General features: G+C 48.1%; 3 protein-coding genes, 1 long non-coding RNA gene and 1 other non-coding gene across 7 annotated transcripts in view; 4 read left to right on the forward strand and 1 right to left on the reverse strand.

Annotated features, from left to right (window-relative positions):
- The first annotated feature begins 1,689 nt into the window (after positions 1-1,689).
- Positions 1,690-9,524, forward strand: LOC108408496 (uncharacterized). Of its 2 annotated transcripts, XR_012131222.1 has the most exons (5): positions 1,690-1,771; positions 4,254-4,297; positions 4,645-4,807; positions 6,272-6,343; positions 8,492-9,524. It is a non-coding gene; the product is annotated as an uncharacterized protein (transcript). The 2 variants fall into 2 exon arrangements; XR_012131223.1 differs by lacking the exons at positions 6,272-6,343; positions 8,492-9,524 and adding an exon at positions 5,025-5,946.
- An 827-nt stretch (positions 9,525-10,351) lies between these two features.
- On the reverse strand, positions 10,352-17,694 carry FAM217B (family with sequence similarity 217 member B). 2 transcript variants are annotated; one of them, XM_073236394.1, is made up of 3 exons: positions 17,595-17,694; positions 15,789-15,874; positions 10,352-14,380 (listed from the first exon to the last, which is right to left on the reverse strand). In XM_073236394.1, exons 2-3 carry the CDS (start codon positions 15,812-15,814, stop codon positions 13,228-13,230), a joined length of 1,179 nt encoding a protein of 392 aa, XP_073092495.1. In that variant the 5' UTR covers positions 15,815-15,874; positions 17,595-17,694; the 3' UTR covers positions 10,352-13,227. The 2 variants fall into 2 exon arrangements, with proteins under 2 accessions (XP_073092495.1, XP_073092494.1); XM_073236393.1 differs by lacking the exon at positions 17,595-17,694 and adding an exon at positions 15,986-16,091.
- LOC140843013 (uncharacterized) lies at positions 16,080-16,537 on the forward strand. The gene is made up of 2 exons (XR_012131221.1): positions 16,080-16,184; positions 16,255-16,537. It is a non-coding gene; the product is annotated as an uncharacterized lncRNA (long non-coding RNA).
- Positions 17,695-17,893: 199 nt separating the features above from the next.
- Positions 17,894-18,987, forward strand: PPP1R3D (protein phosphatase 1 regulatory subunit 3D). Its single transcript, XM_073236395.1, has one exon. It carries the CDS (start codon positions 18,109-18,111, stop codon positions 18,985-18,987), a length of 879 nt encoding a protein of 292 aa, XP_073092496.1. The 5' UTR covers positions 17,894-18,108.
- Positions 18,988-19,107: 120 nt separating this feature from the next.
- Positions 19,108-19,374, forward strand: part of SYCP2 (synaptonemal complex protein 2) — a 95,641-nt gene continuing 95,374 nt past the window's right edge. The window contains exon 1 of the mRNA XM_073236384.1: positions 19,108-19,236. The gene's annotated coding sequence lies outside the window, so the exon portion shown is untranslated. The remainder of the gene's footprint in view (positions 19,237-19,374) is intronic.

Below are 19,374 nucleotides of genomic sequence, written 5' to 3' on the forward strand. Positions count from 1 at the left end.
CCCTGGTCTGGCAAGCCCGCAGCCGCCCAAAGCTAAGGCTTCTGGACTCCCAGGACTAGAAATGAGGGACCCCCTTCCGTGGCTGTCATTGAATAGGGGACAAAGACGTATAAACCTGCAGAAGAGTGACAAGGGTGCTTTGCTTCGTGTCAGGATACCAAAGCTAGAGTGTGGGGATTGCAGGGAGAACTGCTGGGGACGGAACAGCCCCCCAGCAGAACCAGTGCCCATTTTAATTCTGGAGAACAGAGAGGGTTTCAAGGCAACCTGCCCCGCGGAGGAAAGGAGAGGAAATGAATAGTTTCTACATAACCGATCTGTCAGGTAACCGAGAGTCTCCTGAGCCTCCCGCTCCGCCCAGTCCAGGGTGGGGAATGTGGATTGCAGAAAACATCTGATTCTTATTGCTTCACACTCTCTGTTTGTCTTGATCCCCCAGAATCTGTATAAAGCTGCTTTCACAAACACTGAATTACTACCCACAGTCCAATTGCTGCTGCCCACTCCACCCAACACACCCTCAGACTTGAATTAACTTGCCCAGGTTCATGCTGGTACATCAGAGGAGGAAACTATGCCTCTGGTTTCTGATAAGGCCAGTGAGGCCAGGACAGGAGCAAGGGAAGGTGGGACAGGTTCACAATACATTCAAATCCAGGCCGAAATGGGCTTCGAGAGCAGGACCCTACACAGTGCTGGAGAAAAGAAATGATGCTGGGTAAGAACACTCACAACTCAATATGCAAACAGCAGCCAGGAAATTCTCTAAATGCCAGGCAGCCAGTGCCCAGCAAGGCATCCATGTTCAGAAGCAGCATTCACGGGTGCACAGTGGAGAAAGTGAAGGTTCCTGTGGCCAGGATTCTCCCCTGGCCCTGGTCGGATTGCTCACTGCACACATGTGGGCAATACATTGTTATTGATTCTTTAAAGAGCTCCACCCAGGGCTCTGGGCTGCACGGCTGCAGGAGAGCAGAGGCTGGAGTGGTGGCAGCGCCGAGGACAGAGACTGAGACGCTGTTGGGGCAGAGACCGGCCTGCTGCCTGCAGACTCACTCTGAGTGGATGGGTTCTAGTGACTGACCTGCCACCGTGGAAATAAAGTTGGGTACAAACCCTTTCACCTCAGGAATGTTCCACTGTCATTTTTTGGGTCTCACTGAATCCACAGTGAACTTGTCCAGGGCTGAAACCCACTGGCAAGACAAGCATGTATGCTGTGGATGGGATCTCTCCCCCCACTTTGTTTTCTGTGTCATCCACAGGGCCTGTTACAGAGTCTGAGCCAGGGCAGGTACCCACAGGCAGACCTAGGAGCACATCGGCCAACCCACTGCTGCGCCAAGCCCTTCTGTGATTTCCTCACTGACTCCCCAACCACCAGGTCAAGTAAATAGAAATGTTAGCTGTTTTCAGGTGAAAGAAATGAGGCTTAATAAGACTGAGTTAAAACTTTGGAAACCAGGGCCATGTTCCCAGATCAGCCGAATCTTAACCTCTGGTGGGTGGCATCCAAGCAGCTACCTGGAGTCCAGCTTGAGCCAAGGTGAGGATCAAGCTCAAGCACTTGGCCCAGATCCCCAGCAGGAAGCGGGTAAGTCTGGGTTAGGACGCTAAGCAGCCCAGTCCACACCCACACTCTGCCCCCTACCCCTGGACTACCTCCCACTTCTGGTTTTAAACGGAAAAGCTCAACAGCAGTGAAAGCTCATGGGCTCCGTGTGCGTCTGTGTCACAGCCAACAAGCATGGCAACACCAACTGTGGCCGCTGTGAGTACAAACGCCACAGGCCCCTCTTTCTCTTGCCTGGATCCCACGGGGTGCCCTTCCGCCTAGCAGTGTAACCAGTGGGGCAGGAGGGGTGGCCTTCCCATCCCCATCAGCCTGCTCACATTGTTTTTCCCTTACACAGCTGAGGGTTGTTCCATCTTAACACGTTGTTTGATGTACGTCTAAATAAAACTGGGGTGTGCCATACCAGCCAGGTTTAAGATGAGTCCCCTCAGCCCATGCCCGTGATCCCCCAAACACTGGGACCCTAAACCCCTCCTTTGTTGGAACTCTGGGGCTCCCCTGCCTACCACACTAAAGAAGGCCAGCTCCCCGCTGCCCACTGCTCAGGTGCCCTCCTCACCAGTCTCGGCCAGACTGCTCAGCTCCTCTCCCCTCCCTTCATCCCAGGAGAGGCAAGGCCGGTGGGAGCTGCCCTTCCGGTACCCACGCGTACCCACACCCGAGTTCTGGGCACCAGTCCAGCTCACCTGCAGCAGCAGTGCTAGGAGGGGCAGTGACGTGTGGGCCCTGGAGCCCATGGCTGCGTGGGGCTGCCCGGGACACGCCCAGAGCGTGCACAGGCGTCAGGAACCCCCACGCGCAGGCCTCCCCGGAGCCAGGCGCTGCCCTCCCAGCTCGGGGCACTGCGTCCCGAGCACCGTCATCTCAGCTTCCTCCTCGCCTCTCCTGGGCCGTTTCTGTTTATCAGAGTGCGGTGGGGGTGAGGGTGGGGGTGAGGGTGGGGGTGGGGGTGGGCTGGGCGCTAAGCCCAACCTCATACGTGACAAGCAGAGTCCCTAGGAAAGGAGTAGAAGGAAGAAGGGCTGCCAGGACCACACGCGCTCACAGACACGGGGCACAGGGCTGGGGCCCACTCCAGGGGAGCAGGGTTCAGCCAAAGAACAGGAAACCAGAATCTCGAGGAAACGTGGGGGCGGGCAGGGGAGCAGCGGGGGCAGGGTGTTGTGTCTTTTTGGTTTTTAATCTATGCCCAGTGATCTCTTTCTACAGCAGGATATTTTAACGACCATTTCCTATAATTTCTATCCTTTGAAACAAAAGAACTAGAAAAGGACTCCAAGAAAGAATAATATTATTATTAAAAAAAAGAAAAGAAAATGAAAGAAAAAGAAAACACCTTTCCCTTTCCAAAGATGTAACAATCTACCCCAACCATGTCTTGGGGCTCTGGGGCTACAGACTTGGATGAATCTCCTTGTCGACTTTGGGATTAAAGGAGAAGGAAGGAGAAATGGGAGACTCCCTCCGGGTAGGGTCTCTGTACCAATTTCAGGGTCTTTGCATTAGAATTTGGGAGAAAAGGACAAGTTGGGATGCTACTGTGGCAATACTTCAAGTTTAGAACAAAATCTGAGATCTATTAGCCCTGATTACCTTAGCACACTCCCTTGTTTAAAATACAAACAGTGGGTTGGGAGACCCAAAAGAGGTAAACTTTCTTGTCTTACTGTACATTCATAGCCCTCTAAGATGCTCTAGAATCTTATAATTTGAATACTTTATTAACCCAAATTAATAACTTGTTATCAAAAAGATTATTGAAAGAAAATGCAATTTTAAGGTCTCTAAATATTTCTTATGCATAAAGAGAAACAATTAGCGAATTTATAACATTGTGCTTATTTTCAAAGTGGACATTTTTTAATTTTATAGTAGTCTATTTAAACGTATTACGTTAGAAGCACTAATACAGAATTTATCGGTCAGGTAAGTAAACCGTGAACGTCTGTAGGGGAAAAGGTGCAGGCTGAGCGCCCTAACGCTGGAAAGCTGCTGAGGTGGGCGATGTGTTGCTGGAAGGCAGTGTGCTGATCTCCGGAGGCCTGGAGGGGCCTGGGGGTTCTAAGGAAGGGGTCCGTCTGCCATTACCTGTGCTCTAAGTTGAAAGAAATTGGTATTTTGATATATGAAAAACAACCAACGTTTCAACATCCCCAAACACTTAAAAATAACTGAGCAAAGAAGTCAGTTTCCAATAAGGCAACCCTTCCCAGGCTGGGTGACCTGGGCTTCACCTTCGTAAGTCTCAGATGAACATGAACTGAAAGGGGTCAAGGTTCCCTTTCTGTTCTGAGTACCCCATTCCCCAGTCCTCAGAAGTGCAGTAATGCCTTATGGCCGCAAGGTGGCAGCTCCCAGACCAATGGAAGCTGATAACAGAAGAGATGGGGTCGCTTGTGAGATAAAGGATTGTTAAAAGGAAGTATGAGCTGCAATCGCTTATCTGGACTCGACACTCAACCTTCTCACCTTGGGTGTTGAGGGTGCCCGACCTACCCCGAGGCCTCAGCTTTTTTTGTAATGATAAACACATCAGGAGTGCTTCTAAGAAAGGATTAATTTTGTCTTGAATTGCTGTGTCAATCAGGGTTTCCACCAAAGTCAAGCGCTCACTGAGTCTCATTTTCAGGGTTGTTAATCAAGACGACTTAAGCATGTTCATTTTCTGTCTTCCCAGGGAAAAGCATGTTGCATGGGAAGCTTCTTCTTGCCCAGGAATCGGTGAGCACGGCCCTCAACTGGGAGGAAGGGGGCAATACATCCATGACGTTCTGAAAAGAGACACCGCCAGCCAGGGCCCCACACCTCGGGGCTCCTAAACATACGGCGGAACAGTCCTGTCACCCCAGCCTCCCCGCCCGCCCTGCCACCCACTGTAGTCAGGAGTGGGGGTTGGGGGGTGTCAGCTGCCCTCTGCACGCCTCTTTTGCCCTAAGAGCGGACGGGACGCTTTCCTTCCACTGCGGGGAGTAAGTGGGTTGGGTTTTCCCAGTGAATGGAACGGGAGCAGCAGAAAAGTCACGGGGACTTAGGGTGACGCCAAGGCCTGGTGTCCCATCCCCGCTCAGACTTCTGCCGAGGGGCAGTCTGGCTGGCCAGGTGCTCTGCCCAGCTGAGGAGCAGGGAGCTGCGGCTGACAGCAGGACTCGGAGAAGGATGCGGAGTGGTGCCCAGCGCTTCCTGCATCTGGCATCTGGCATGGCGAGGAGACAGCATTCTCATGCCGGTCAGGTAAACGTCCAAGAAGGGAAATGGTGGGGCACGAGCCTTCTTCCTGCCCCAAGAGGGATGACGCGGGTGGAGGGCACCGCGTGCCGCGCAGAGATGTCCGGTGTTGGGCCCCGTGGACACCACCTGCACAGAGCTGGACCAGCCTCAGGGAAGCGAGGAGGAAGGGTCTGTCAGAGGGAGACACGGGCTTTCCCTTTAATTTTTCGTCTGCCCCCAGCACCGAGGAACCAGGGCCTGGAAGACGGAGGGAGCAGAGGTGTCCCAGGTGCGAACCACAGCCACGGCCGCCTCTCCGTGCTGTGGGGGGGAGGCGCCAAGCTCGCCAACCTACTGTCACATGCTGACCAGGAGGCCAGCCTGCGCTGGGAGGGGCAGGAGGACGCTGGGTTTAAATCAAGGCTGACCCTGGCATTTTAAACTGGGCTGGTTTCTTCAACTGAAGAGCCTGGGAAATGTACCCAAGATGGAAGTGAGGGATGGAAAGAGCTTGGAAAGGGCTGAAAACTCCAATCAGGAAAAACCAAATGGGCCACGTGCAGACCTTCACTGGGTTGAGACCTCACCATGGAGATCCACTCGCCTACAATTTATTTTCCGATCAGATAATTCTGAGTCCAAGCTCCCATTCCTGCATAGCCACAAGAGAAGTTTAATTTCTCAGAATTGTCCCAGGAAGAGTTATAGAAAAAAACAAAACCAAAAACCCAGGGGAGGGCTTTGCCTCCAGTCCTGGGGATGTGGCTCCCAGAAGCCCAGCCTACCGATGGACAAGAGAGCCGCCTACCGCAGGCAGAAAATGCGCAGAGCTGGGTGCTGGGCAGAGGGCAGTGGGTAAAGGGATGCCCGAGGCAGGACCGTCGAGCCAGAGAGTGAGCATGTGGGCATTCACTGTTGAGTTCTTTCAAGTTTTCAAGTACAGTCGAAAACTTTTCTATAATACCACATTGGGGGGAAAAAAATCAGAAAAGTGAATCTGACTCCAGCAGTAAAAAAAATCCCTAGTTATGATTAAGCTTAGTTTTGCCCCAATATCTAACATCGTGTGTCTAACATGTGTGCTCCAGTATAACGTGTGTAAGAACCGAAGGGTGTTAGACTTCACATAAGAATAAAATAATTCATTTGTGTTTCTTAATTTATTTTCAGTGACTAAGGAGTCTTTTCTGTTTTGATCCATTAGTAGTCACATAGACGGATCAGAAAGTGGGGTTCCTTATGCTGTAGTATTTTGAACCAACCACCAAGAGCTGGCCAGAACATTTCCGTTGAGAGACTTTAATCTTTTGCCCCTATTTCCTCAACTAATCGTTGCAGATGAGCAATCAGGAAAACACACTGCCAGGTACACCGATTGGAGTGTCTGCATTTTTTGCTCTTCCCAGGTGTTGTAAAATAAATAATATAGAATTTCTAAGCTCTTTTTTTTCAGTCATTTATGTACATAAAATTTTTTCCCTTTTTTAGGGAAGGAGAATGAAGATAAGGGGAGAAAGAAATTTGAAGCTGTTTATTTACCATCAAAACCATCCTTTTGAGGTAAAAAATAATATACTTTTTAAAAGTACAACATCTTCAGTTAAACATGGTAGATCATTCCTTTCATTATGGCGTAAGACTCCTAAATAAGAGGCATTTCATTCCAATATGTAGAAAATCAAGCAACAGAGAAAAAAAGTGAAGCCTTCCTTTTCTTTCGTTTAAGCAAGACGGACCTCTCTGAAGAAACGCGTTTCGAGGAGCTGCCTGGGGACAGGTAGTTGTGGCTCTTCTAAACCTGGCCAGAAGGATGCAGCGAGTTTTCCATGGCTGGAATTCAAAAATAGAAGTATACGAATATCAGAAAAATGAGCTCAAGGTGGACTTGCTGTAAAAAATCTTAACTCCTTAGTTGAGATCTCACTTGCAGATGATCAGAGGCCATAAATGACTCATTTTAGTGACCTACTCTTGAACAAAGAGATAGCCCACTGCCTCTACCCCTGGAGTAAACAGAGAAGCCAAAGACATTAGAGGCCACAGCAAGGAGAGGGGACTGGTCAGCTGCAGATGGCCAGTTCAAGCAGGCACACTCCTGCGTGCCATGCAGGCAGGTGTCTCAGACTTTCCCACCGGAGAGCTGCTTAAAATTTCAGGCTTTCATTCTGGAGGGGAGGTCAACTTTGACCTTTACCCTTACGGGGGAGGAAAAATCACTTTCTAGGTTCTTGGCTGAGACCCCACCCCCTAGCCCCCATAATAAAAGACAAACTAACAGGAGAAAAACAAGTACGAGTTTAATACCACGTATACTTACTGTATGTTTGGGAGAGACCCAGGAAAACTGAGTATTTCCCTGAAATGGCCCAAGCCACCCCCTTAAATACTGTGTCCAGCTAAAGATAAGTGTGGAGGGTGTTGGGAGCTGTTTGCAGGGAGCTGTCCGGAAAGACCCTTAACAAGCATGGTTGTTAACAGTTAAAGTCCCGGCCTTAAAAAGATAAGAGTTGATAAGAGGCTTTAGAGAATGAGTCATCCTCCTCTTCCGGGTACAGCAGGGGACACCCTTACACCCTGGATTTCCCTCAGGCACCCCAGTGTTCTTTTAAAAGGGCAACTTCAGCTCAGTTTTAGAGTTTCTCCTGTGTCAAAAATAATCAGCCTAAAATAACCCTATGGCAGAGAGGCATATTTTGGGATGGCAAATTCTGCTGTCCTTCAGCCATTTAACGGTTCTTTTTGGTTGGGCCTGAGAATTACGTTGACATAAGGCATTGACAGCAGGAAAAGCTCATGCCGATTTATTTAATACAAATTTTACTTGACATGGGACCCTTCATAAGGAAGAAAGACCCAAAGAAATGGTAACACTTACTTGCTTTTATGTTAAGTTGAACAAAGAGAAGCAATTGTGGAAAAGTGACTAAAGTATGTGGGGAAGCTGAGGAAGGTCAGAATTATTTTAACAAATAAAATCCATGTAGAATTTTCTCTGTCTTAGCTTTTTTGATCCTGATGGTAAGAGGGGTGCTTTTCCTCTGGTACAGGGGAGGCATCTTTCATGTAGGAATTTCATCTCTTGCTTTTAAGGAAAAGAAGAGAGGTTGGAGTGTTTTCCTGTTTTTGTTTTTGTTTTCCAGTGCCTTCAACTCAAAATAGGGGTGGCGTATTTTGGGGTGGCATGTTCTGTGCCGCTACACATTCTCTAGGTCTGAGGTGGGCCCACAGTCTGAGTAGTGAGGCATGAAACTGCTAGCTGCATGTCATCTACAGTTAAATACACATCTTTGGTTTTCTCTAAAATATCATTTGAGCTAGGACCATAAATTGTATTCATGACTATCCCACTACTTAAAATTCCATGTATATTTTCCAGTGTTAATTCCTTAAGTAATCAAATTGCTGAGGACCAGAATAGTTGAATCTTATTTTTTCAAACAAGGTCTCTATGAAGATTTGTGTAAGTTAATGACATGTAACGTCCTTGAGCATTATTTTGTGCTAGATGTCATGTTTTGTGATGTTTAAGTCATCCATCTAGGAGGCCATTAGACTGAGGGGATTTGATAGCTTATATGGAATTGTGTACAATTTCTGGACATGAGAAACTCCATTTTGAATCTCCACTTTGCCTTTTAACAAACACACTCTTGAGCTGGGCCAAAACCAATAACTGTTTTATCAGCATTTTCTTATAAAATCCAACAGGACTGGCACTCAGGCCTCAAAACTCGAGCTTTATGGTGACAGAACAGTGGACTGATGCTTGGTTTAATGGCACCAGCACCACCATCAGAGGTTAACCCAAAGCAGCTCAACCTACTGGCACCAAAGTCGGTCTCTTCTCTTCTTCATCTGAATCATGTAATTGCTCCCTCATCTTTCTCCTAAAACCCCCTCGCTTTTCCCACAAGTGGGACGCTTTTGAGGTTACTCTGGAATCTGTGCTCCCCAAATTGCTCTTCTGAGACCCCAAGTAAAAAGTTTTAGTTCATTCATACGTAGGCACGCACACCAGAACTGGAGCCAGGGTCAATTCCTGCGAATTCCTCAAGACCAGGAAGAACCACCAGTCACAGCCAACCTGTGACGCTCTCCCAAATAACGCAAATACCGAAGTGATAGCCAGCAAGTAACTCCCTCGCTTTTGCACCTTCGCTTGAAATCCTGGCCCCATGCGGGCGGAGGCTCCTAACCACTTCCGGTCTGGCCTTGGCCGACCTGAATCAGCTTTTTCTCAATATACTTGAACTTACACCCTTTTGCACATGCCTCCACATGGATGTGTCTTTTAGCAGTGATACGGTGTACCCAACAGCACCTGGCGACATGAACCGACCACGTAAGTCTCTGATGGCAGAGTGAAGCTGAATAAAGAACATGTCTGAAGTCAAACAGTCCTTTTCTCTCCCATTTCTTTTTGGCTATCATCAAAACCTTTTCATTTGATGGGAAGGTGCGCTCAGAACAAATCCAGAGCTACCCATAAAGGCTTAGTCGTTGTCACCTCGTGGATAAAATAGCAACCTCCAAAAGTAATGTACCATTTTCTGTACAGACTAAGGACTCAAACCTCTACCATGGTTAATTTTTAAACTACGAAAAAATTATCTTTAACTCCCTCCACTCTTGTTTAAAACAAGACAACAGGCTCCAAATGGATTCACTCATGCCAAGCCCATCACCAAACTGAGACTTCATTACAATTCTGGTTCTCCCAGAGAAGGAATCTCAGAGTAGTCCGTCAGGGGTTGCCCCAGCAGCGAGGTGGGCCATCTGCCTGACAGGATCCCTGCTGTCCCCGGAGCACAGTCGCTTTGCATACAGTCAGCCCACGTCTGCCTAGGGTGACTCCCTGTCCCCTCCCTCCTGCCTCTATCATCCATGCCCAACAGGTCCTTGGAGCTCCTTTATCTGCTAGATCGGTGCTGCCCAAACCATGAACCATTGAATAAAGCCAGTAAGACCTCTAAAATTTACCCAGTTTAATGTTTTCAAACAGAATTATATATTTTAATGAAAAATTATATTTTAATTATGTATTAAAACTTAGTTTAAAAATTATTTTTTAAGCTGCCCACTATTTGGTAGACTCAGAAGAAGGCACATCATTGTCATGAGAGAGTTTGGAAGGAGGAGAAAGGGGCCTTTGAGGATATGCCCGGCAGTAGTTGCCCAAAGCTGCCCTCACCTGTCCAGCGACATCCTGGAAAGGGCCAGTTTGGGTGACGGTGTGAGTTCTGTCTCATGCTACTTTAATTTTACTGAGTTTCCATTCTGCTTTCCTAACCCTCAGTGCCTTCTGGGGGCAGTAAGAAGAAGAGGGACTCAGGAAATGTACAGCTTCTCAGGGGCGCCTAGTGATGTCGTCCGTTGTCCTGTCTGTTGGTTAGAATTAAGGAAGGAGCTGGAACAGACTTCCTCCTCAGCAGTCCTCGGACATAACCCAGGAGGAACAGGACAAACTTGGAAAGAGAAACGCATGAAAAACAAAACCATACCAGGAAAATCCAGACAATATTTTTCTACTGCCCACATGATCTAAAGGAAGGAATAATCCAGAACAGGGAAGGAAAAATCCTGTTTTATTCTATACAAAGCCAAGTGTACAATAATTATAACAGCAAACAGCAAACGTGCTGAATATTTTTAGGCCATTTTGAATGGAGCTTTGCACAGGTACATGAATAAATAACAAATACTGCTTCTCTATTACCTTGAAGTGCAATAGCACCAAGGCTTTTACATTTTTAGGTAACTACTCAAGCAAGTGTGCATAAACAAAAGAGGCAATAACAATTTTAAATCACGTAAGGTGGAAATTCTTCTGCCTTTTTGGAGACTAAGCCAATGGACCTAGAACCACTACAGACACAGTCCTCTCAGCTAGTAGCTATCAGAAGACCAAGGACATCTCCCCTATCTCTTTAGTCGTAGGTCATCAATCCCACATGATTCAAGTTCATTACAGACCTTCAGCCAGTTTAGTCATTAAAGAGTTGAGAAATAGTCTCAGTTTAAACACTTGTAGCTAATACTGACATATTTTTATAGTTCATTTTTTTATATTTTTCACAACTTTTTCCACTGAAGCCAACCCTGCAAAGTAGTTCTTACAGTCTCTAAATGTTTTTTTTAACCTTACTTTAATTGGTTTAAATGCAACACATAAGTAACCAACTCCCCAGAAATGAGAGGCACTTCTTAGAAATACAGTGACTCCTGTCACTTACCTAGCATTGACGTTCAGTGCTGAGACTTGATGAACTGAATTAGTTCAGACTTAACCTTCCAATGTTGTCTACTTGAAAATGACAAGATTCTTATCTACAGCCTTTAGCATGTTAAGATGTATTAGATATGCATATCAGAAATCATAAGATTGTGCTTACATTCTGTAATGAACCTATGCTGTTCATTAGGAGCTCAGATCTAACCACCATATTGGTTAAAAGAAGCCATCGACCTGAGGCAAAACCGTAAACAAGCAAAGTCACTGTTTCAGGCTTTAAAAGTGTCTTAACATGTAAGACATTATGACTGTTCCCCAAGTTAAGCAATTCAATTCAAAGAGCATAGAATACATGTAACATCTGAGGAATTTCCTCTAAATTTTGTAATCAGGATGGTCTTCAGCTCAGATGTACACAAGCTGGAGAGGTAGACCCTGGCCACGTCACCCATCAGCATCTCCAAGAGCACCCCTCAGGTGCATGATGGGGAAAAGCAGCAACTCAGTGCAAACCACTTAGTATAATACCAGGAGTATGTACTTCAGAGATTATCAGCCCTGAAACTTAACTAAGAGCTGCAAAAAAAAGCTAGCAGGGAAAATCATGAGTGACGTGCCAGCGTGTTCAAGAACTAGTCCATCTGCGCTCATGAGGAGGAGGGCAGGTGAGGGACACATGGGGCACCACTCAGGAGCCACAGTGAGGATAAGAAAAACGCGATCTTCAAAATGCACTGTATATACTGAGTACGAGAGTCACAGTGTAACTGAGAGCCAGAGAAGCAATGCCTACTAGGTGGACATCTTCCGTTCGTATAAAAAGGTGGGAGACCTTAGTGTGAGAGCATGCTTTCTCCAGGTGGTGTGACAGATTAAAGAATATAGGAGGGAATCTGAAAAAATCTGGAAATAAAGTACTGGAAGAAAAAGACTATCATAAAAATTTTATGTGTTGTTCAATATGATTAAAATCAGATTTTAAGGCAATCTTGATATTGAACTTTTACTCATCATTTTCATGATAAACTCATCTTGTCCAGATGTTAACTTTAAAAATGCCGTGTATGACAGCGGTGTGGAAAGTCTGCAGGCTACTCTACATTGGCAAATGAAAAGTGCCAAGATTTTCATTTGTCCCAAAGGTAAAAAAATAGAAACATGTAAAACAGCAAATAGAATCATTGTTCAAAGGGATAACCAATCAGCTACAGTCATTAAACCACACTGTCTATTGAGAAGTAGTCAACCAGAGGCTTTAAAGATATTCACTGTGATACCAAAAGAAGCCTCGCAGCACACAGTAGGGGCAGGTAGGTGTGACCTAACTGCAGATAAATAATAAGGAACCACCCAGGAACTTGATCCATCTTCTGCTGGCCCTCCTTCTTTAAATGTGTCCTCTCCCCTGTGCCCTCCAGCAAGATTGCGCAATCCTGCTCTTGCAAACCAAAGCAGCTCATCATTATTCTGATTATGGACAGCAGGATCCAGGTACCAAAACAGGCCTGCAATAACTCTTACATTCACAGTGGCTCCGTGTTCCTATCCGGATTATAGGCCCTTCATTTACAAGCTCTGTAAAAGGTGCCTTTCCCGTTGCTTCTCTCCAGAGAAATGCTAGGGTGCCCGATGTGCTGTTCTTACCTCCCACCAGATAGCAAGGATCACACTTAAGCCCACGGCATTCCACCTGCCCAGTCTGTGCACTATGTTAGCCTCAGTTTACAGAACACGCAAATGGGCTTCACTGTCACCTGTAAACTGAAGAGGCCTCTTTGCACAGGTTACGAGGCGGCTGCCGAGCGCCCCATTTCAGACGTTTCCAATTCTAAACCGTTGAGAGCAGTTGCACTACTTCATGCATTTATGTGCAGTGAAAACGGGGAGTTAAACATCACCACTGCTGGTGTACGTGGCGAACTGCTGTTCAGAGTTTATTTTGTTCCTCCCCAGGAGACCTGTCAGTTTATTTCTTTGTATGACATAGACCTTGGACAACTTTTAACTGAAGGGCTCTCATTTGCTTAAGATTGTCAATACAAAAAAAGGCTTATTGAAGGACACCTTACTTTGGAAACACTAGTATGCCTGGGTTGGGTGGGGTCTACACTAAAATGTCAATAGTAACATTTCTTAAAAATCACAGGGCTGTAACTTTTGGAAAAGGTCTAATACTTAGATATTTGCAGGTCTTCGCAAGCCAGCATTTTGGTTATGGTTTGAACTTAAATGTGTTTTGCTTTACCCCATTTGTTTTGAGTTTCTTCTCACTGGATAGAGTGGCATGGCCACAGTTATTGACATTTCCCTTTTTCTTCAGGTTCACACGTGCTGGTGTTCTGGAGGCCTTCAGGGGGTCGGTGGAGTCCACCATCAGCCCCGACTGCTTGGGAATCCGAATGTCACCACTGCTCGCGACCCGAGGGCCGCCGGCACTGCAGGGTAAGTCCCAGCGCCGCAGCCCGCTACTCTTCTTTGATTTCTTTTTCTTCTCCTCTGTCCTCATGTCAAGAGTCTGCTTCTGAGAACCTAATCTACTACTACTCAGCACACCGAGGGACTGGGAGGATGTCTCCAATGTGCAGTATGATGGAAGGGCTTCTTCGTGGTGAAAGTCTTTCTTCCATGCAGGGCCTGACTTTGAAGCCCCTTCGTGGTGAGGCCTGGACAGAGCGCTTGCAAAGAGCTTGCTTCGCCCAGGGCTTTTCAGAGGCCCTGCGGTCCCGGGGGCTGTGGGAGGCCTGGCTTTGGCCGCCTTTCCTCTCTCACTCTGTACGGTCTGGATCTGCAGCCACTCGAGCTGAATAAGCCTATCAATGTACTTTCCGAGAAGTCCTCCAGTTCGCAGCCCGACTCCAGTCCTGTGCTCTGCGGGTGGGAGCCCAGCCATGTCCCGGAGGTCCCAAGAGTTGAAAGGGGGTGGAAGGAAGTCAGGGTAACAGTACTCGGGCTTTGCAGAGCCCTGATCTGGATGAAGACTGAAGTCAATGGGATCAATTTCTTCAGCTCGAAGGTTAAGATCTGGAGGTGTGAGGGGAGAAGGAGGAACAGGGACTCTCTCCGAATCAGAGAGGTCGCTTGCGCTGTCCTCATCGGTGTCTTTCATAATTTTCATTGACTGGAAGTCCAGAAACAGTTTGTTCCCTGAGGCCCCCCGACACCCGGAACTGAGGAGACTCCTCCTCTCAGTTTTGTCTTTGGGGGAGACGCCTTCTTTAAGTCTATCCTCAGTCAGCTGGGGAATGCTTCCAAGGCTGCTTCGTAGCTGGGGGGAAACGTGGGGGGCTTGGGATCTGCTCTGCCTTTTTCCTGACGAATTCTTTGAGCACTGTACTTTATTCCAAGATGGGCCAGCATTCGTATTGCTGTGAGAAATAAAACTGCAAGTCTTAGTATATATGACAAAAACTGGTCCGGCTATGATTAAACGAATACATGAAAAGAATCCTCTAGAGGTACATCAGCTCTCTCACTAGGCATTAGAAAACATAAGGCCTTTAATTCCTTACAGAGCGGATCATTCAAATAGAACACTTTACAGAACAATTTCCCAGGTAATACTTTAAGAACCATTATGTAATACAGGTGCCAAAAGTAAATGCATGGATTCTGTTTTATACCAAATACTAGCATTTAAGAAAAACATAAACATTTCTCAATGTGTCTATATTATAATTTTAGGCCAATTGTATTTTAAAAAACATTAATTTGGAAAAAAATCTGTCTTAGAACTCTCACCCAGTTAATGCTGAGCAGTGTTTAATAACATTAGGAAGTAAAATCCACAGCTTTCTTTTACATGCCTATTTTAAATTAGAAGTAAAGATGTAAAATGCAAGCTTCATTAAACTTAATCACTGATTGGTGGGGATTCTGAGCCAACCAAAATCTCAATATGAAAAAGTGTAGCATATACAATCTATACCTTAAACCAAAAGCTTACTAAAGTGTTTTCAAAATTGTGTTTTAAATTGTGTTTAAAGGACAGAAATAAAATTACAAGGTGCCTTGAACACAAAATGAATGAAAAATGGGGCTAATGCTCTTTTCAATGGCGGGTCAGTGGGGATAATGAGCTCTGTGTACATTACTAGCAGAGCACCTGATTCTTGCTGGGGTGACTTATTCTGAGGCAGATTCTCATAGCAGAGTTGAAAATATTTTCAATTTATTTACCAAGAACATAGCATTTTACTAAGATTAATAATACTTCTCAGTAATATTAGTCAGGTGGGTAGAAGAAATACATGGAAAACATGTTTTCCAGGGGTTCATTTGTCCAGGGGTTTCTACCACACTAAGCAATTATTTGACAAGGGTTACCTCTTCATTAATAAATGTGGAGGATGTTCAGTTGTTGCCAGTGGCATAATGTGTGTCAATAAAAGTTGAACAAATAGAGGTATGGCCATTACTTAGAACTTAAAACCAATCCTGTTAAAACTTTTGTTTACCTCTAGCTATCAGTGTGCATCCATGAAAATTATAATCAGTGTCCCTTTTATATAAAAGGACATGAACACAAAAAGATGATAAAGGGGCTTATCCAAAATTGTAGCTTCTGCTAAATGTGGCAGAATTATGGCCTCTGAAATTTTTATTCACTGGTAATGTTTAAAACACTTTGCCCACTCATTTCTGGTGGATAAGAAATACAAATATATATTTCTTATCCACAGACATATATTACTTTGTAACCACACACATTCAAGCTGGGGAACAGTGATAACATGCCTTTTGCCAGATAAAGCCATTATATGAAAACTTGTTTACCTGCTTTTCTGATGAGATATATTCATCCTATTCCCTTTCTTGAAAAAATCACATGGCTGATCATCATTTATGGTTTGCTGGGCTGTCTAAAAAACAGACATGCAGTAAAAAAAAATACTATGGACACACACACACGTGAAACAAACATGCACAGAAAAACAGAACAAATCTAGATTTCCCTCCAAAGTTTACACCACCTTTTCTGTAGTGCTTGAAATATTCTTGCTCAATCTGCTGGAAGATGATGACAGCTGAGGAAGTGACTTCTTTATTCCCCTTATATTGAGAAAGGGCTCCTCCCCACCGGAACTAGAAGCAACAGAAACTGTCAGTACCGGTTGCAAATGGTCCTATCACCAGTACTGGGCTGGTTTTCACTTGTTTTTGATGATTCACGTAAGTACTGAAATATTGGTGGGGGGATACTGCCTTTTGTTTATGGTTTAATCTCTTCTCTTTTTCACAGTGGATATGAGATACAAGATTAAGTGCTACAAATGGATTCCATCTCTGCACATGCACACAGTCTCCTTGGAAGTTACACTTAAGGAAATATGTGCAGCTAATTAAGGTTATATGTCACTCCAAAACTCCCACTTCATTCACTCAACAAATAATTCCTGGAGAGCCTAGGGGACAGCGCATGCCACTCTCATGGAGCTTAAATCTGGGAGGGCTCCCTTTCCATTCTTCTGCCTTCACTATGACATCAATCTGTTAAAAGATTACCAATATATTAATAGATACTATGTTATCTACTTGAGACATTTTGTTGGTTCATACCAGGAATGCTGCTTTCCCCTCTTATTGTGAGTGGCCTAAGAGTGTCCCGTTTTGAAAGTGAATACTTCTTTCTTCCTACCATCCCCTGCCTTTGTAAAATGGGATTCAAGATTTTCTTCTTCCTGAAACTTTGCTGTTATTATTTTCTATAATAAGCATGGATGCCTTCTAGTCAGTGTTCATATGATGGTAATAAAAACCACAGATGGGCTCTCACATTAACGAATTACACTCTAATCGACAGGCTCGGTTCACCTCAGATGTAGAAAATGTTCTTTCCCAGCCCTCTTTCGTTAGTTTGGTTTTCTTTCTGCTCTGTCCCTCCAGACGGTAAAAAGGAACTCTCTGGAATGCCTGACCCCAAACTGCGATCTAGGAAGCGCACTCCACCTTTTTCCTCTTTATTTCACCTGCCAAGCTTTACGCCATAGGCTGCACCGTTTTCTGCGCAAAGTTACTGAGTGGAGTAAAAGAGGAATGCCTTCAGGGTCCTAAGGATGCAGAAAACAGGCTTCCAGCTTCCCGGAAGGTTCAGGCGTGTATCGGAACAAAGCTAAAAATGGGATTCAGTCAACAAAAATGCTTCCCAAGTGCCAGAGACTGATTAACTTGGGCTGCTGCATTAATTCATCACAGGGTGTTAACTCTGGTTCCCACGTCATCCTCTGGCCTGGCGCCCAGGGATTCCCCCGCCCCCCACCACACCCCGGATTGGCGGGCGGTCCGCGCAGTTAAGCACCGCGGGGACCAGCGGACAGGGTGCTTCTCCCCTGCGCGGCGAGCTCCTGGTCTGGCCGCAGGTCCAGGCTGCAGTGCATAGGTCTGAAGGGCTGGCTGACTCAATCCTAAAATTAGCGTGGGAACCAGCCCCCGGAAAGGCTGGGTTTTGCTCCCCCCTCCTCCCCAGTAACCCAGAAACGCGAGGACCCGCAGCACGCGCGCACCCGGTGCAGCGTGCGCTCCGACACAGCTCTGCGATCCGCACGGGCAGCACCGCGGCATGCAGGCGGAAATTGATCAGACCTGTCTCGCCACCGCCGAGGACACGTGACGAGGCCGCGGCCGCTCCTTCCCGGAGCCGAGCGCTGAGGCCGGACTGCGGCGCGCTGCGCAGGGCGCGGGGGCGGGGCGGCGGCGTCACCGGGGCGGGGCAGGGGCTCGCCGGGAGGCGCACCCCGACAGCTGCGCCGCGGCGGGAGACGCCAGGCCGGGAAGGTGGGCGGGGCCGCCCCGCCAGCACCGCCTTCCGCCCAGAACCTCCGAGGAAGCCCAGAGGAAGCAGCTCCCTGCGCTCCGGCGGTGGCCCCGGGAAGCTCCCCCTGGAGAAGGCACGCCCCTTTGGGAGCAGGCTCTTGGTTCTTGGTAAGAAGCCGAAGTCTGGACGAGGACACGAGGGGTGAGGTGGCGGACGAAGGGAGGGTGCAGCGGCCCAAAAGGTTCCCTGCGGGCGGACACTCGGCCCTCCGAGGTAGCGGACGCCGGCTCAGGAGGCTGCTCCTTGGTCCCGCCTTCGCGTCGCCCGACGGCCGGCTAGGCCATGTCCAGAGGCCCGGGACCCGGCCTCCGGAAGCCCGCCCCGCGGAGCCTCAGCTGCCTCTCGGACCTGGAGAGCCGGGCGACCCCAGAGCCGCGGCTCTGCAGACCCCCCGGGAGCTCGGGCCAAGCACCGCCGCCACTGCCGGCGCCCGCAGGCTGCGACCCCCGCCTGCGGCCCATCATCCTGCGTCGGGCTCGCTCGCTGCCCAGCTCGCCCGAGCGCCGCCAGAAGGCCACAGGCGGGCCGGGAGCTGCGTGCCGGCCGGGGTGCAGCCGGCAGCTCCGCGTGCGCTTCGCCGACGCGCTGGGTCTGGAGCTGACGCAGGTCAAGGTGTTCAACGCGGGCGACGACCCGTCGGTGCCGCTGCACGTGCTGTCGCGGCTCGCCATCAACTCGGACCTGTGCTGCAGCAGCCAGGACCTGGAGTTCACCCTGCAGTGCCTGGTGCCCGACTTCCTGCCGCCCATCGAGGCAGCCGACTTCAGTGAGCGCCTGGGGCAGCAGCTCGTGTGCCTGGAGCGCGTCACCTGCTCGGACCTGGGCGTCAGCGGTACAGTGCGCGTGAGCAATGTGGCCTTCGAGAAGCAGGTGGCGGTGCGCTACACCTTCTCCAACTGGCGTAGTGCACACGATGCGGTGGCGAGGTGGTGCGGGTCGGCGGGAGCCAGTGGCACAGAGGACATTTTCGCTTTTGGCTTCCCGGTGCCGCCCTTCCTGTTGACGCTGGGCTCCCGGGTGCACTTCGCGCTGCGCTACAGTGTGGCCGGAGCCGAGTACTGGGACAACAACCGCGGCCAAGATTACAGCCTCACGTGTCGCAGCCACGCGCTGCACATGCCCCGTGGAGAGTGCGAAGAGAGCTGGATCCACTTCATCTGAGCCGCGCAGGGCAGGGCACCTGGCATCTCCGCACTTCAGACCCACCTGCAGTCATTTCCCAGCTGAGCTCTCGCATCAAAGTGGCAGCTTTTCTTCACACCCGACTCCCAAACCTCAGTCATCTGACTTCACTTCCCAGTGGCAGTGGCCGTTCTGTTGTCTACTTGAAATGTCTGTGTAAATGGTCAATAATAGTAGCCTCAGGTGGCCAGAATGCCAAGGTGTGTGATGTGCTGGAGAGAGTGCCTGGTGAGTAGATGCATGGGATAGCTGGCCCCTCTGGAGAGGGCCCAGGCAGGGCCTTTTGAGAAAGGCCTGCATCCTCCTGCTAAGAAGGCCATGGCTTTTGCATGTGTCCTGACTGGGTCTGTGTTTTGCCAATGGGTT

This window comes from Manis javanica, chromosome 5 (assembly GCF_040802235.1).
Source record: "Manis javanica isolate MJ-LG chromosome 5, MJ_LKY, whole genome shotgun sequence".
Classification (NCBI taxonomy): domain Eukaryota; kingdom Metazoa; phylum Chordata; class Mammalia; order Pholidota; family Manidae; genus Manis; species Manis javanica.

Excerpts from the sequence above, each read along its gene's own strand:
- FAM217B (XM_073236394.1), bottom strand. The coding sequence starts at position 15,814 with ATGAATATATCTCATCAGAAAAGCAG. Across the intron at positions 14,381-15,788 it reads ATATCTCATCAGAAAAGCAG|CAATACGAATGCTGGCCCAT; the intron begins GTAAACAAGTTT and ends TATTTCTCACAG.
- PPP1R3D (XM_073236395.1), top strand. The coding sequence starts at position 18,109 with ATGTCCAGAGGCCCGGGACCCGGCCTCCGGAAGCCCGCCCCGCGGAGC.